The sequence below is a fragment of the Dipodomys spectabilis genome, unplaced genomic scaffold (genome assembly GCF_019054845.1).
Source record: "Dipodomys spectabilis isolate Male_0828 unplaced genomic scaffold, ASM1905484v1 ptg000125l, whole genome shotgun sequence".
Taxonomy (NCBI): Eukaryota; Metazoa; Chordata; class Mammalia; order Rodentia; family Heteromyidae; genus Dipodomys; species Dipodomys spectabilis.
In genome coordinates, this window is record NW_024870802.1 from 16215441 (window position 1) to 16231714 (window position 16274).

A 16274-nucleotide genomic window follows, 5' to 3' on the forward strand; every position below is an offset into this window, starting at 1 on the left:
AGTAGGGAAGTGATCATGGTCCTTCTGTTTAATAATTTATTTCTTTACTACTTCCATTACTGACATTTTAGATAAGGACATAGAAACAGAACAAGGCCATTGAGGTCAGAAGCATTTGTGTGCTCTAAAATTCATCAACTCAAGTCCTAGAACCCCATGCAGCAGTATTAGGAAATGGGCCGTTGGATGTGATTAGGTTATGAGAGATTTATGCCCCCATAAAAGAGACTACAGAGAGCCCCTTGCCCTTTCTCCCCTGTGAGGACCCAGCAAAAACATGCCTATAAGTGAGGCAGGTAGCAGGTCCTCATCAGACACCAAACCTGCTGGAGCCTTGAACTGGGACTCCAGAGCTGTGTTTAGAAGACACCTAGTTACTGTTAGATGTCCAGGCAGTGATGTTCAATGTAGCAGCCCCGAAAGACCATTGTAGCTGGTAGTCATTGAGAGTGCTCCAAGCTGGCCAAGTTGGGGGGTCTTGCCAGTCATTGATGTGGCTGGACTTGTACCAATTTAAATGATGGAGAGATATAAATGATCAGAGAACCACTGGTGTCTTCAACCACTTGCCCACTAAAGTGTTTCCTTCTACTGTTTCTAAGGAGATGAGTATCAGGCTCAATACAGACGGTCCCCACCTTACAATAGTTGGACTTAATGACTTAAAAAAACAACAACACTACAACGGGTGTGAAAGTGACACACATCCAGTAGAAAACATACTTCCAAATGTTGAAGTAGGGTTTGATCATGCTTTCTTATCACTTAAAACCCTGGAAGGGCTTCCCCTTGCTCTAGGGATGAAAAAAAATCTCATTGTCTTCTGCTGGGCCTGAATCATCAGGCCTCAGATCCACTCTGTCTTTAAGTTCTGGGTCACGCCTTGGTTTTGTTACAGCTATAGCAGCCTCCTTTCGGTTCTGAGAGCATACCACGCCTGTGTCTTTCCTCCCTCAATCCTTCAGGCATCTGTCCTCTTCATACTGTCTACGTTCAGCTTCCGTGGCATCTCCCGGCATCATCTAAAGCAGCGACCTCCCTCATAATTTCAGCTGCTCTTCTCATGACAACTCTCTTTGCTCCTCTCTTGATGGTTTTCTTTAAATGCCCAGCATTATTAGTTATAATTTGGTTTTGCTGGCAACTTGCTATCTTAAAGAAGCAAGTTCATGATAAATCATAAACTGTACAGCAGTCAGAGCTTTTGGAGATTCTCACTGAATGATGAGGACTTGGGCATCAGGCCACTGATTGACCACAGAGTTGTTCACTGTGGCAACCTTGCCCCTGCCTGCCCCAGACGCAGTGAGCTCAGCACACACATCCCACAGCCATCCCCTGCAGTGAGCGGGTGGCATGTCACTCTCATGGCCAAGAGCATGGGCATGCCTCTCAGCTGGAGACCGAGTGGCCAGCCTCAGCCTGTATGACCCATTGTTTTTAGAGAGCGGTCAGCTGTGGGAGATTCCAATCTCTCAGGCCAGCAGGGGGCTTCTTTGCTAAGATGACACTGCCAGGAAAGTAAGAAGGCCAGAAAATACAGACAAAGAGGATAGAGGACCTGAGCCGCATGCAGTGTCCAAGGGACAGAGCCCATCTTTCTCGAGGGATGGGCTGAGGGCCTGGCTACTCCCCTGACCATACATGGCTTGGCCAAAGCTCTCTCAGAGCCACCTCTCGCCCTGCCTCTCCAGCAGTTCCAGTTGGGTGTTCCTACAATGGGAGCTACAAGCCAGTAGCCAGCGAGAAAGGAGCCTGGAGAGGTTCTTGGGAGGCTGTTGGAAATGGTGAGTGTTAGCATCTTTTCTCAGCCAAACATTTTTCTCTGTGAAACTAACTTGTAGACTTTCAAAGCTCAGGTCTCGGAATTCAATGCAGTCAAGGAGATGGGCTTTTAATTACTTTCCTTTGTGCAACATACTTAGTTTTTTAAAATCTCAGGTAATATTTTGCTGATCTCACCTTCATTTTGAGAGTAGAGGCTTCAGCTGTATTCGTTTCCCACTTGGAACAATGGTATCCTCTTTCTTATGCACTCTGCTTCCTACTATAATCTCAGCAGGCAGATCACAAACTCTCCAGGAATCTGGCTGATTTGTGGTGTGTATTTGTGACTCAATCGAGTGACATTTGTTAAATTGGGAAGGAAAACTGGAGGCATCTGTGTTTTCTTTACTAAAGGATTCTGGAAATAGTTTGGATGTTTGTCAATGGATGAACGCCTAAAGAAACTATATATGTGTATGTACATACATATATGCACACTTATATATGCATTACATGTTCCATTGTGTATATATGTTCCATTATGTGTGTATATATGTATATATACACTCCATTGTGTGTATATATATGCACATTGTATATTGTGAATTATATATGTACATGTACATTGTATATCATACATGTATATACTTTATATGTATAATGTATCTCTTACACACATCATATATGTATATGTTACATATTCAATTGTGTATGTGTGTATACACGCATACACACATACATTGTTCCTAGATGAATTTTAAAAGGAGGCAATCCACCAGGTATGATGGTTCACACCTGTAATCTTAGCTATTCTGGAGGCAGATTCAAGTGGGTGAAGTTTTTATTTCTACCCTGGGTAAGGTTAGTGAGACCCTGTCTCAAAAACAAAAGGGCTAGAGGCCTAGTTCCAGTGGTGGAATGCTTACCCAGCAAGTGCCAGCCTCTACATTCAATCCCTAGTACCACCAGGCAAAAAGGGCAAGAGATACTGCCCCTCGCCACAGCCTGGATGGAACTTATGGACATGCTAGCCAGACATAGAAGGAAAAACATGTGGAATCTCACGTGTGGAATGTAAAGATGAGGAGGGACTATGCAAAGACATTGAATTTTGGAGTTAGGAAGATCTGGGACCTAACCCTAACCACTGATAAGCTAGCAGCCTTCAGAAACCTATTTCCAGACCCAGAACATAGGGGTAACACTGCTCTCCTCATGGGAAGATTATGAGAAAGAACAGTGTCTGATTCCAGCACACGCTCAATAACTGAATCACTGCCCTCTCTCCCTCTTCCCCCACCAACAGCAAACTCACCAGCGACACTCAGCCACCAAGATGGCAAATGCCTTTGGAGTCGTTCCCTAGGCCATCACCAACAACTCAGACCAGCAGTAACAACTAACAAATATATTGTACCAATCCTGATTCTTTGAGCACTATTACTTTATCTTACACAAACTTCCGAAGTGGCTTTGCATGCTAACTCTGTGCTGTCCAGGCCTTGAAGAACAAGATACTATGCAACTTCTCGCATCCCAGAGAGTATGATAATCTGGAAGGAACTACCATAGACATTATATCCCTTGGGCTTACCCTGGAGGATAGACAGGTCAAGTTAATAGCAATAGCATCCCATTTTGAAGATGGAAAAACTGAGCCTGGAAAAATAGCTTTGCAAATGGAGACCAGAGAGGTTGAGTGACTTAGCTATTAAGAGATGGAGGTGTCTGGACTCAAACCCAGCTCAGGTGGCCCTATGCCTAGGGTTGCTTCACTCTACCCAGCTGCATCTCTGAAAGACACTGTGTCATGTTTTTCTCTCCATGAGAGCACTCTACTGTGTTTCTACAACATATGAATGTTTGCACATGCTGAAATTGGCCAAGATCTTTGTCATCCGAATGTTGATAAACAATGCATGCAATAGCCCGCTTGTTGCTTCTGCTTCTTTTCTGTCATCTCCCTGTAAAGGAAGCTTTGTCTGGGGCCTAGTGACATTAGTACCAGCATTCACTGATGACATAAGCGCTGGACAGCTGCACTCAGGGCATCACTTACCAAGTGTCCTTGTGGCGCCTCTCTGATCAGTTAGTGTAAGCACAAAGGACAGTGGTAAGGTCCTTGAGCAACAGGAGCCTGACCTAGGAGGCCCAGATGACCCTTGCTCTAACAGGCGCATGGATGAAGAGGTATACAAAACCTCTGATTCATATGCAGAAACTGCAGTTGCCTTTAAGCCTCCTCAGCCAGTGGTAGGAAGAGGCTATTACCAAGAACCTGGATATGGTGACAGCTAACCAATTATATGGACCTGGCCATCCAAGGGCATTCTGGAGACTTGGTTTCCTCCTTTGTAAAGTAAAGATGCACCCTCCCCCCTTCCAGTCCTGGTGCTTGAACTCTGGGCCTGAGTGCTGTCCTTGAGCATCATGGCTAGCACTCTACCACTTGAGCCACACCACCACTTGAGGCTTTTTCTTTTTTGCACTGGCTTCAAACCATGATCCTCAGATCTCAGCCTTCCTAGTAGCTAGGATTACTGAAGCATGCCAGGTGGATGGCCATCTTAATTGGAGGACATAATCTCCCGGCAGAGCTAGAGGGAAGTATATGCCGAAAGTGCTTCAGACACTCCCAGTTCACAGGTTTCCTCATTCAATAGTCCATCTGAACTCCAAACCACCAGTCAGTTAGCCAAAAGATGTGTGCCAGCTCTTTTGCACAGATTGAGTCTGCCTGCTCTGGAGATATTTCTCAGCTTAGATCTGGGTCACAAGGACCAAGCTTATTTGTCTGCTAGAGAAAGAGGGGGGGGGGGGAAACTAACTGTTCTCATTTGTCCATGAGATCATTTCTAATGAGTCTTTAGTCTCAATTTCTTCTTCTGTGAAGTAAAGTTTTGAGGTTTAAAATTACCTCTGTGATACTTCAGGCCTGAAATGATATCATCTACAACATGCTTTTTTTAAAATGACATATTGGAGTTTAAACTCAAGTGTGTTATGCTTGCTAAACAGGCATTCTATTACAGTCACACCTCTAGTCTTTTTTGGCACTGACTTTTTAAAAATTTGAGATAGGGTCTCTTCCTGCCCAGGCAGGATTACCTGGATTACCTCACACCTCTCTCAGGCATCTCAGCATAGCTGGGATGACAGGCATACACTATCAGGCTTAACTTCTTCCACTGAGATGGAGTCTCATACACTTTTCTGCCCAGACCTCCTGCATAGCTTGGGATCACAGGCATGACACCACACCCAGCTACTAGGTTAAAAGGGGTTTCTTGAACTTTTCTTTCTCCCCTGCACTGGCCTTGAACCATGATCCTCCTGTTTTTAGCTTCCCAAATAGCAAGGATTACAGGTGTGAGCCCAATGGTGCCTAGCCAATCTTTGATATTTTAAAACTCTTCACAAGATTCCTATTGTTAACATTTAATGTTAACATTTTGCGATTATATTGTTCCTAGAATGAAAAAAAAAAACCCTAGTCTTAGGTGGAGGCAGGGAGATCAAGAGCTGGAGGGCAGGGCAAGTTCTGCATTGTCAGAAGCTTGAGTATCACTGAGGGACTAGACAGGAACCATTAATCAAGATGGCTGAGTCCCTGTTGTTGAGAGCCTGGAAAATGGAAACAAAACCACCTCAGCCTGGGAAATTGGGGTCAGAGACTATTGCTGGCCAAGTTAGAGCGGGGTCCATTCACTGGGCCCATCCAGGTGGGAAAGAAGTAGCCTGGACAGATGTCTCAATGAGCTCAAACTGGAGTAAGGGTTAAGGACAGGAAGGAGAAAGGAGCCACCAAACTTGGTCAGGGTTTAAACAGGTAAGTAGACAACCAAGGCAGGGCATTCGCTGCTCTATGAAGCCCACCATCTTTGTTGTTGTTGTTGGCCGTGGGGCTGTCCCTGAGTTCTTTTGCTCAAGGCTAGTGCTCTACCCCTGAGCCACAGTTCCACTTCCAAAGCCCACCATCTTTAAACGCTGATTCCCCCTGTTGAGTGTGAGCCCAGGTGTGGAGGGAAGGAAGGCCGGGGTGGGTTTGCCTTCCTCACCCTTCTGACCAGTTCAGCTGCGTAGCCCAGACCCCTGTTTTAGATTCAGTAATAATAGCAGCCTGTCTCTCCAAGCGAATTCATCTGGAGAAGTGCCACCCCTGGGGGTGGAGGACTTGCTTTCTGCTTTAAGCTGAAAATACAAAGTATTTCAGAACTGTACAATTTTTCCCCCTAAACGTAGTTCTGGAGAGAATGAAACACCTTTTCGTCTCTTGCTGAAATTTTTGATGAAGTTTTTACTACCCTTATGCATGAGCACGCTTCAGGCCAGAACTTTCACTGATTGCACCCCTAATGTAGCTGTGGTTGGGGTCTTGGCAGAAGAAGGAAGGCTGACCCCTCCTTCTTCTGGGGCCAACACCAGGAGTGGAGATGAAGCCTTCTTGGGAGACCAGCACATCTTTTTGAAATACATTAGGGCCTCCAGGTTGGAGGGAGGAGTCGGGATCTCACCAACCATTCCTGAGAGTTTGAATGCTTCCTTCTCTCTTGCAGAATTTTTCCCTCAACTTCACCCTGCCCGCTAACACGGTAAGTCCAGCAGGCGATCAAGGTGGAATTTACAATGGTAGCCCTAGAACTCTACCCCACAAGCCTCGCCTTCAGTGGGAGATGAACCCAACCTGCCAGAGAAACCGGTAAAGAGTCGAGGGGTGGTGAGACAAGATTACAATTATAAAAGTAGTAAATGAACATTTTGAAGAGAAAAACAGGGGGGGAAATAACCCCAAACCCTAAGTTCCCATGAACAGAAATCATCGGTGCCTTCATTCCCTTGCTGTTCAGTTTTTCTTAACATCCATTTTGATTTTTGTTGTCTCTGCATTATTGTTTTCCTTAGTCTACATTAAATTTTATACTTTTAAGTTCTTCCATTTGGTCTTTTTTTCTTCCTCTTCTTCATTTTGTACCAGTCCTGTGGCTTTAACTTGAGGTCTCGGTGCTGTCTTCCTGGGCTGGCTTTGAACTACAATCCTTAGATCTCAGCCTTCTGAGTAGCTAGGATTACAGACAGGAGCCCCTTGCGCTTGGCTGGAATACATTCTTGACAGGGAGTGAACATCTTAAGGCTCCTGGTGACATCATTTGGAGAGAGATTTCAGTCCTTCGGACTCAGAGCCTCACTCACAGTTGCTTGCCCAGCTCCTGTTCTCAAACGATACAGAGATAGCACTAACAGCCACGGTGCCACATCAGTTGAGTTGCCTGAGTGAGGCATCGTCCTTGTTCAGTGTCTTAGTGGATTCTACGTCCAGACTTTTCTGGTAATTTCTATGCATATTGAGTGTACTTCCAGACTAGTGCTCAGGAGGATCGTATTCTAGAAAGGAGTGAAATATTAGGCCCTTCCAACTTACTGCTAAACTTCTGGTGTCAACACTGCCCACTCTGGATATCTGTGTCCTGCTCTCTGGGCATCTGCTCTACTCTCCTGGGGTCCTGTCTTTTGAACCTCTCAATTCACTATATTGCCTTGCTTTAATTTCATTGTCTGCAGACAGGTTTCCTTATCCCTCTCATCACCTGCCGAAACCTTTTCTTTGGCTGGAACTTTCTCCCTGGCTGCGGGGAGGTCATCCAGGCTTTGTTCTGACATGGTTGGATGCATTCTATTAAGGCCATGCAGAGAAGTTGTGGCTCGGGGCATGGAGGGGAGTGGGTAGAAGAACCTTAGGACATCAACGGCCATCTTCTGGAGTACTTGCTTGCACAGTTCATTGCTCTGAGAACTTTTCCATCCTTGCTTTGAGCCTGGGTGGGGTGCACCATTCTGTTTTGTCTAAGCTAGTCTGCGTTAGTCGATGTCCTGGTTATCTTCTCTCAGGGCAGTCAGTTGGTATTTCTACCACATTCCCTTCCCTGTGGCAGACTGGGTCATGCTGAACTCTAGGGAAACTAGGTTGGGTGCTGCGTCTGGCACAGGAGATAGGAACGTGGATCCTAGAGCCAGACTTTTGTAGTCTGCCATGTGGGGTTGCATGTGCCCTTCTCCTCTGAGCGGTCAAATGGGCATTGTTATCGTCACCAGCTGCTGAGAAGCACATGGGAGTCAATATAGGAAAAAGGCTAACATGCCTTGCACACAGGAGTGGTCCATAATTGTTTGCTGATGCAATTAGTAGATACTGGTGAGAGCAGCAGAAGGCTTCTGGGGAGAGATGGGAGGGAGGCGCAGGTGAAGAAGGGCACCAGTAGCAGCCGAGCAGCGGCTTCATGCACACAGGTTCCCCTTCCTACCTCTGGTCTCCAGAAAGGTCAGATGAGGATTACCTCCTCACAAGACATGTTCTTAGCCGGCGCTGGTGGCTCACGCCTGTAATCCTAGCCACTCAGGAGGCTGGGATCTGAGGATCGCGGTCCAAAGCCAGCCTGGGCAGGAAAGTCCGTGAGACTCCTATCTCCAATAAACCACTAGAAAACTGGAAGTGGTGCTGTGGCTCAAGTGGTAGAGTACTCACTTTGAGCTGAAGAGCTGAGGGACAGCGCCCAGACCCAGAGTTCAAGCCCCACGACTGACCAAAAAAGACCCAAAAAACAAAAACGAGACATGTTCTTTTGTGTTTTTTGTTTTTGTAGACTTCCCCCCCAGTTGTTACAAGTGGAAAAGAAGTGGTAAGTGGATGAACATGTACATAAACTTTTTACATCTTTATGAAGTAAATAGTAACCAATTCTAGGGAATGATTCAATATTTTAAAATCTAGCTCAACCCCAGATATGAGGATTATATAATGAGGATTAAAGTTCAGAATGTTATGGCTACAAAAGTCTTAGCCAGGGACTGGGACGGTGGCTCAGTGGTAGAGCGCTTGCCTTGCATGCATGAGGCCCTGGGTTCGATTCCTCAGCACCACATAAGCAAAAAGAAAAAAGCCGGAAGTGGCGTTGTGGCTCAAGTGGTAGAGCGCTAGCCTTGAGCTGAAGAGCTGAGGGACAGCGCCCAGGCCCAGAGTTCAGGCCCCACGACCGGACCCCCCCCCCATAAAAAAAGTCTTAGCCATCGAAGAATTCAGCTTAAGTTGTATTTAATCATTAAATAAGGTCTATACTAATACTTTGTAATTTTATATATATATATATATATATATACATATATATATATATATATATATATATAAAGTTCCCAAGTCTTGCTTTGGTTGGCTGTTAGATGAGGGTAGCAATGCTCAACCAATCTTGTGCATTTGTCTGGAAGAGTCTGATTTATGGCACCATCACCAAGCCCTGAACTTGGCTTGACAATTATTCATACAACTATCTCAGCTTGAAAGTGAGGAAGGACATGGGTTTCCTGGTGTTGAGCAAAGACAAGCCATCTGTTTTACACTGAAACACAGACAGCAGTAGAGCTCACGGTAGTGGCCCATACAGCGAGGAGGAGGCAGATGGACGCCCAGGATCGGGTCCGGCAGTGTGGCGCTCCTGGATACGAGTGTCAGCATCGCCATGCTCACTCACCATGTGGAAAGTCATCAATCTGAAATTGTGCTTCTATTATACTTTGATAAAATCATAACCCTCCCCCCCCCCCCCGCAAAAAAAAGTGAAGACGAATGCAGCTTTCCATAAGACTTGCATATTGACTGGGAAAAGCAAGTTATTTGTCATATATGTTACAAAGATGTTTTTCCACCGTATTTCATTCCTCTTCGGATTGTGTGTGTGACCCTGGGGTCTAGGTTTTGTGTTTTGTGCTTAGACACTGAATTCAGTATGTTCTCTCTGTGTGCCAGGACTGTGGGCCCTCTCTTGGAGTGGCAGCAGGCATTCCGTCCCTGGTGGCCACTGCCCTGCTGGTGGCCTTGCTGTTTACCGTGATCCACCGGCGACGACACAGGGAGCAGGCTGAGGTGAGGACCGAGTTGTGTGTGGCTGAGTGGCAGGAATGAGTATTTCAGTGCACTCGTTTGGGGGAGAATTATCTTGAAGTAGTTATATGAAGGGGTTTCAATTCAACATACCAGTTTGTGAGTGCAGTGCATCTTGATCAATATCATCCCTGGAAAAAAAAAGTGTTTTTTTTTGTTTGTTTGTTTTTTTGGGGTCTGGTCATGGGGCCTGAACTCTCGGCCTGGGCGCTGTCCCTCAGCTCTTCAGCTCAAGGCGAGCACTCTACCACTTGAGCCACAGCGCCACTTCTGGCTTTTTCTGCTTATGTGGTGCTGAGGAATCAAACCCAGGGCCTCATGCATGCAAGGCAAGCGCTCTACCACTGAGCCACCTTCCCAGCCCAATCTTCTGTATTTTAAAAGACAGGCAAAACTGTGAGGATGGCAGCAGATCCTGGCTGATGATCATCCTTACATCATATGTAAAGATGTATTGTATGCTGTACACTTCGAGCCCATTAGAAAGTGATTGTGGGTGATGGCATATATTTAGTAGTTTCTCAAACATTGGTGCAGTTTAAAATCATCCCAGAGACTAAAAATTTACCATCACCAAAAACAATTAAATTAGAATTTCTGGGTAACAAAGCTGTAATACTAATCACATATATACACACATATACTAATTATATATTATATACCTTATATATGTATGAGTAGTATATATTATATAATATATATATAGTTTGTGGTTCTGAGGGTTAAACCCAGGGTCTTATGCATGCTAGGCAAGTGCTCTCTCATTAAACTTCTCTCTAGCCCAGTAAATGAGCATTTTTATTATGGATATAGTGGTTTCCTCTTCTCCACATTCTAGGATCCCTCAGGGGAAGTCTGATACTATGGAAGTATCAAACCCCATAGATGCTGGTTTCCACTATGCACACATACCTACAATAACTTATAACTTAACCATAGGAAGAGGTTGACAAGAGTAAAATAAAACAATTCTAACAACAAACGATAGCTTTGTGAATGTGGTTTCTGCCCTACCTCTGGCATACTACAAGGTAGATACATATACGGGGGGATACACTGGGCAAAGGGATGATCACATTTCAGGTGGGATGAAGCAGAATTTCATCACATTGCTCAACATTGCTTCTGGGATTTCCCATGACCATTTCATGTTCTAGTTATCCACAAGAAACTGAAACCATGGAAAGCCAAACCATTGTGAAGGTTGCTGTAACTTAAACATATATAATACAGCCGGGCGCCAGTGGCTCACATCTGTAATCTTAGCTACTCAGGAGGCTGAGATCTGAGGACCATGGTTCAAAGCTAGCCTTGGCAGGAATCTCCACAAGACTCTCATCTCTAATAAACCACTAGAAATCCAGAAGTGGTGCTATGGCTCAAGCGGTAGAGTACTTGAGCTGAAGAGTGCAGGGACAGCGCCCAAGCCCAAAGTTCAAACCCCACGACAAAAAAAAACCCAAAACACAAAAAATATACAATACAATAGAAAGAATCAGAATAGAAATAGAGAGAAGCATACAATAGAAAAAATCTTATGGCAGACTTGATTGTCAAAGCATGCCAATCTCATTTTATCTCTACTCCCACTCACTTTCCCACAGAGTCCACCTGGTTTGTTTGTTTTTTAAAGGTAGGTGTGTGTGTGTGTGTGTGTGTGTGTGTGTGTGTGTGTGTTTGTGTGTGTGTGTGTGTTGTTTTTAAAGGTCTGGGGATTCTAGCATGCATTTAGGTTTAAAATCTACTGGTTTTAGTCATGATTATGATCACAAGCCTTTCACGTTTCATTTGTTTGTTTTTGTACTACTTTAGGACAGTGACAGACCATGTGAAATTTCTGAAATCAGTGACAATCCTAAGATATCGGAGGTGAGAACCTTTTATTCTAGTCTCTACAGTTGATTCACACAGTAACCAAACCAACGCTTTCAGAGCCTTCCATGTACAAAAAGTATAAGGTCACACCTAGAAATAAGAGGAACAAGTGAAGTTTAAAGTTCAAAGTTCAAGCTCCTCAGCGTGTGTTTATTGGACAGATAGGAATCTAGGGTTAATTTAATGCTAGAAAATCACTATACTATCATTTCTTTTACTGACAAAAAGAAAACTTGTGTGACTATTCAACCAGCTAAGAGAAGTTCAAAGCAATCATGGGAGAGTTCTTCCTATATTGCTTGTTTGACAATATGGGAAATCACATGTGAGTTGGAACTGGAGTAGGAACGTGACTTATTAAAAAAAAATCAAACATCATATCTAAGGGTAAAGTTGAAAACAATCTTAAAAAAGAACACAGAAATAAAGACATTCATCGTTCCTATTCAACATTGTACTTGATCAATACATGAGGATAAGAAAAGTAAACTGAAGGCTTTGATGTGTGGCTCTGTGGGTAGAGCTCTAGCTGATGAATGAAAGCAGCAGATAGTGAGTTCAGACCAGTCCTGATCTCAGAGGGGGAGGGGAGGGAGGGAGAGAGGGAGGGAGGGAGGGAGGGAGGAAGGAAGGAAGGAAGGAAGGAGGGAGGGAGGGAGGGAGGGAGGGAGGGAAGGAAGGAAGGAAAGAGGGAGGGAGGGAAGCAGGGAAGGAAGGAAGGAAAGAGGGAGGGAGGGAGAGAGGAATGAAGGAGGGAAGGAAGGAGACTGAGTGGCCTGCCCCCCCCCCCCCCCCCCCCCCCCCGGCACTCACGGGGCAATCGTGGCCCTCCTCACTGTTTTCCGCCCCGCAAGGCGCCTCGCCCTTCCTCATCTCTCGCCCTTCCTAATTCTGGACGCGGCCTTTCCCACGCTCCCTCGGACTGTCCTTCCGATCGATCGCTGGGGACACGGCCCGGGCGTCTGAGCTCCCTCTTGGCTGTGCCCTGCAGAATCCCCGGAGGGCAGCCCCGCCCGAGAGCCACGCCGCGGGGACGCACGAAGCCCACGTCTACGTGAAGGCCGTGTCGGGACGCGAGGAGCCCCTGCCCCCCGACAGCTACCGCCCCCCGGAAGCCCTGCAGCGGAGGCGGGGGTTGTGGTGGCTGGTGCCCCGGCTGAGCCTGGAGTGAGAGGGCCCGGGCCGAACCCCCGAGGCCCGGGTCTGGGAGGCGGAGCGCCACGTGGCTGCAGCACCGACGGGCGTTTCCTGCGCCGCTCTGGAGCCGGGCGTGGTGCGGCCGCGGCCGGCGGGGCTCGGGGCGGGCGAGCTCCCGTGCGTGCGGCTGGAGCCCCTGCCCGCCCCGCCTCTCAGCCCGCTGGGAATGTGATGTGCCCTGGGCTGCGCTGGTGTCTGAGCGGCTTGCCTTCTCCACTGCCCCCCCCCCCCCAAACCCAAAACCGCGCGCGGGGCCTGCCTTCTGCGGGACGGTAGCGCAGGACCCGGGCTGTCCGACAGTCAGACCCCCCTGCCTCTCCGGGTCCCAAGCCTGGGCCCAGGGGTGTCTCAGGGAACATCCACCGCGAGCCACCATGACATCCTGGAAAACGTGGAGTCCTCGCACGGGAACCCCACTCCACAACCCGCCCCCTCCGTCCCAGACGCTGTGGCGGGGTCCCACGGGTCACCGGTCCCTGGGTTCAGCCATCTAGGCGAGCACGTCTGTCTGTCTGTCTTAAAGCGGCTTTGCCCTGGCATGTTGGTGCCTTTACTTCTCCCACAGGCTGGGCAGGGCCCCGGGTGTGCTGAACTCGCTTTGGCTATCCAAAGTGGCATGGGCATGTCGTGGGTCATCGGCGACCTCAATGCTTTACTTATAAAATGGAGGTTTTCATCCTCCAACCCCACTCAGCGGTTTGTGAAATTGGAGGGAAATATGCATGTCAGCTGAGCCAGCGTAGTGTATGCCTGTAATCCCAGCACTCGGGAGTCAGAGGGAGGAAGATCACAAGTTCAATGCCAGCCTAGGCTATGGAGGGAGTTTCAGGCCAGCTTGTGCTCCCTAAGAAAGCCCTGTCTCAAATAAATAAAATAAAATGCAAGGCACGGATGGCTCACACCTGTAAGCTTAGCTATTCAGAAGGCTGAGTTCTGAGGTTATGGTTTGAAAGCAAACCACAAACAAACCCAAGAGACTCTTATTTCCAATTAACCACCAAAAAGTCAGAAGTGGAGCTGTGGCTGAAGTAGTAGAGCGCTAGCCTTGAGCAAAAGAACCCAGGGAGAGTCCCCAGACCCTGTGTTCAAGTCCTAGTACTGATAGAAAAAAAAAAATGAAAGAATAAAATGTTCAAGAAAAAATTACAGCCTTGTAGCCTTTCAAGTAAGGGATGATGTGTTTTGGATCCCATATTTTAATCTTCTTACAATCTATTACTTAGAATTTTTTATTTCAACTTGTTTCTACTAAACTAGAAAGTTATGTACAAAAACTTGTATGTACAAAAACTTATTTTGCAATAAAGGGAGAAGTGAAATGGCCTTCTGATAAATCTATAACATGTCCATGGCTCTCTCTGCAGAATATTAAAGGACATACAACACATTCACCCTGGGCTTAAATCCAAGATTTTTTTTAAAAAAATTATGTTTTATTGCTATTGTTGGGGTGATAAGCAGAAAGGTTACAGTCACATGAGTCAGGTACTGAGTGCAATTCTTTTTGAACCCTGTCTCCCCTTCTCTCCCTCCCTCCCAATTTTTCCCTCCCGTCCCCACCCACTTAAATCCAAGATTATCCCAGAAATATTCCTAGTACAAAGCACTTCCAGTGCTTCCTGGAGGGCAGCCCCCTGCACCAGGAAAACCAGAAGTCAGAACCCAGCGTTAACAGCCCAGGGCTCAGGGGAAGGGAAGGGTGATGATATCAAATAGGTCACCTGCTGTGTGTAGCCCCTCCTTCACTGTTGGTTAGATTGATTTGTCTCTAAGTTTGCCTCCATGCAGGTCAAATTTTCTAACCTTGTGTTTCCACAAACCTTGAAAATTGAAGCCCCCTTCCTGTCACTTCTTTCCCCTGCCCCTGCCCACATATTAGCACAGCCTCTGTATTCTGGGCTCCTCCTCACTTCTCAAGTGGATATGTCCTTTCTCCTCTAGTTCAGTGAATAACAATATATAATTTTCTTTGTGGCATCTAGTCCTGTAACATTTAACCATGAGGTACACAGCAAAACCTTGTCTCAATTCCTCCTTCTACAAATAAACCCTCTGGCTCTAACTTCTTGCTGTGTGGCACTGGGTGAGATCTTGCAATCTATGCAGATCTTGGCTTGTCATCTGTGGAATAAGGCCCTGCTCTGCTCTGCTCTGCTCTGCATCCTCCATCTACCGGGATCCTTGTGCTTGCTTCCAAACACAACCACAAGAGGGTGCTCTGCATGCGCAGGAGGAGGACTGGTGAAGACTGGGTTCTGTTAACATATTAAGTGAAAAAAGTACAGGTGCAGCTCCAGCAGAAGGCATTTGTGGAACTCCTAGTGTGACATTTTAGGATGATCTTCCAGATGAAAGCAGTGTTGGATTTGTCAAGGCTCGCTGGTGGAGGGAAGGGGAGTGCTGTGGTATTCCTCACATGGTGTGTGCCATCTTCCTTCTGTTGAAACCTCTGTATCTGGGATGACAGGCATGTGCCAAATTTGACTGAGATAGGGGGAGTGTCTCTTGACCATTCCTTAAATCATGTGTTAATCTCTGGCTCTTGTGAGTAGCCAGGATTACAGGTGTGAGCCACTGTGCCCATTTTTTTTTACAGTGTTCTCTGTTCTATGTCTGTGCTTGGGAAAAATGGCTGCTGTCAATAAGTAGATGTTGATTATGTCATGAAATATTCATCTCTACACTGTCTACATGATACTGAATGTTATACTTGGGAAACACTGGGCAGTAGACGGGCAGTAGAAAGGCACTGCACATACACACCTACATACGCATATTCCACACTCAAATTCCTGCACACACTCACATTCATGCACACATGCACCACCCAACATGCATGTATGTATGCACCCCAACTGTGTCTAGGTTCACAATACACACCTGATCCAAGAGCAACCTGTCTATTGGCTGGAGGGCAATCAGTGACCGCCTAGCCTATGGCAAACTGGTGAACCAGCCTTATCCCTCTGTCTAAAAAAATAGACCTAGGTGGTACAGGGAATGTGTACTAAGCTGGGGACAGTCTGTGGGGCTCCTGATGCTCCCCCGGGGCAGTGGCTCCCAGCTATCTCATTCAAAGTGGTGTTTGCAGTGTGTCCATCTGTGCTGTCAGTCCTGGGATTGTAGGTGTGTGTGTGTGTGTGTGTTGGTACTGGGACTTGAACTCAGGGCCTTACAATCTAGTTTGCCTTTTTTCTGCTCAGTGCTGGTGCTAATTTGAGCCATAGTGCCACCACCAGCTGGTTAATTGGAGAAAGATTCCCCTGGACTTTCCTGTTCCAGCTGGCTTTAAAACCATATCTTCAGCTCTCAGCCTTTTGAGTAGCTGGGATTAGAGGCATGAGCCACTGGTGCCTGGCTGGATTGCTGGTAATCTTTGGTCCTGGCCATATTGAAACCTGATGAGAATGTTGCTCAGATTCTAACCTCCTTCTGTACATAGTGGTTCACCTTGTCCAGGGTCTGCTCAGGACCTGCAGAGCAGATGCTCGTGAGAGAGGACTGA

At 46.6% G+C, this 16274-nt stretch overlaps 1 protein-coding gene across 1 annotated transcript; it reads left to right on the forward strand.

Annotated features, from left to right (window-relative positions):
• The first annotated feature begins 3945 nt into the window (after nucleotides 1-3945).
• Opalin (oligodendrocytic myelin paranodal and inner loop protein) lies at nucleotides 3946-12743 on the forward strand. The gene is made up of 6 exons (XM_042689423.1): nucleotides 3946-3957; nucleotides 6324-6359; nucleotides 8406-8441; nucleotides 9563-9679; nucleotides 11510-11566; nucleotides 12564-12743. Exons 1-6 carry the CDS (start codon nucleotides 3946-3948, stop codon nucleotides 12741-12743), a joined length of 438 nt encoding a protein of 145 aa, XP_042545357.1.
• The last annotated feature ends 3531 nt before the right edge of the window (nucleotides 12744-16274 follow it).

Bases quoted from the DNA above. Each gene is read 5' to 3' on its own strand.
- Opalin (XM_042689423.1), top strand. The intron at 8,442-9,562 runs GTAAGTGGATGA...TCTGTGTGCCAG, and splicing joins TTACAAGTGGAAAAGAAGTG to GACTGTGGGCCCTCTCTTGG. The intron at 11,567-12,563 runs GTGAGAACCTTT...TGTGCCCTGCAG, and splicing joins ACAATCCTAAGATATCGGAG to AATCCCCGGAGGGCAGCCCC.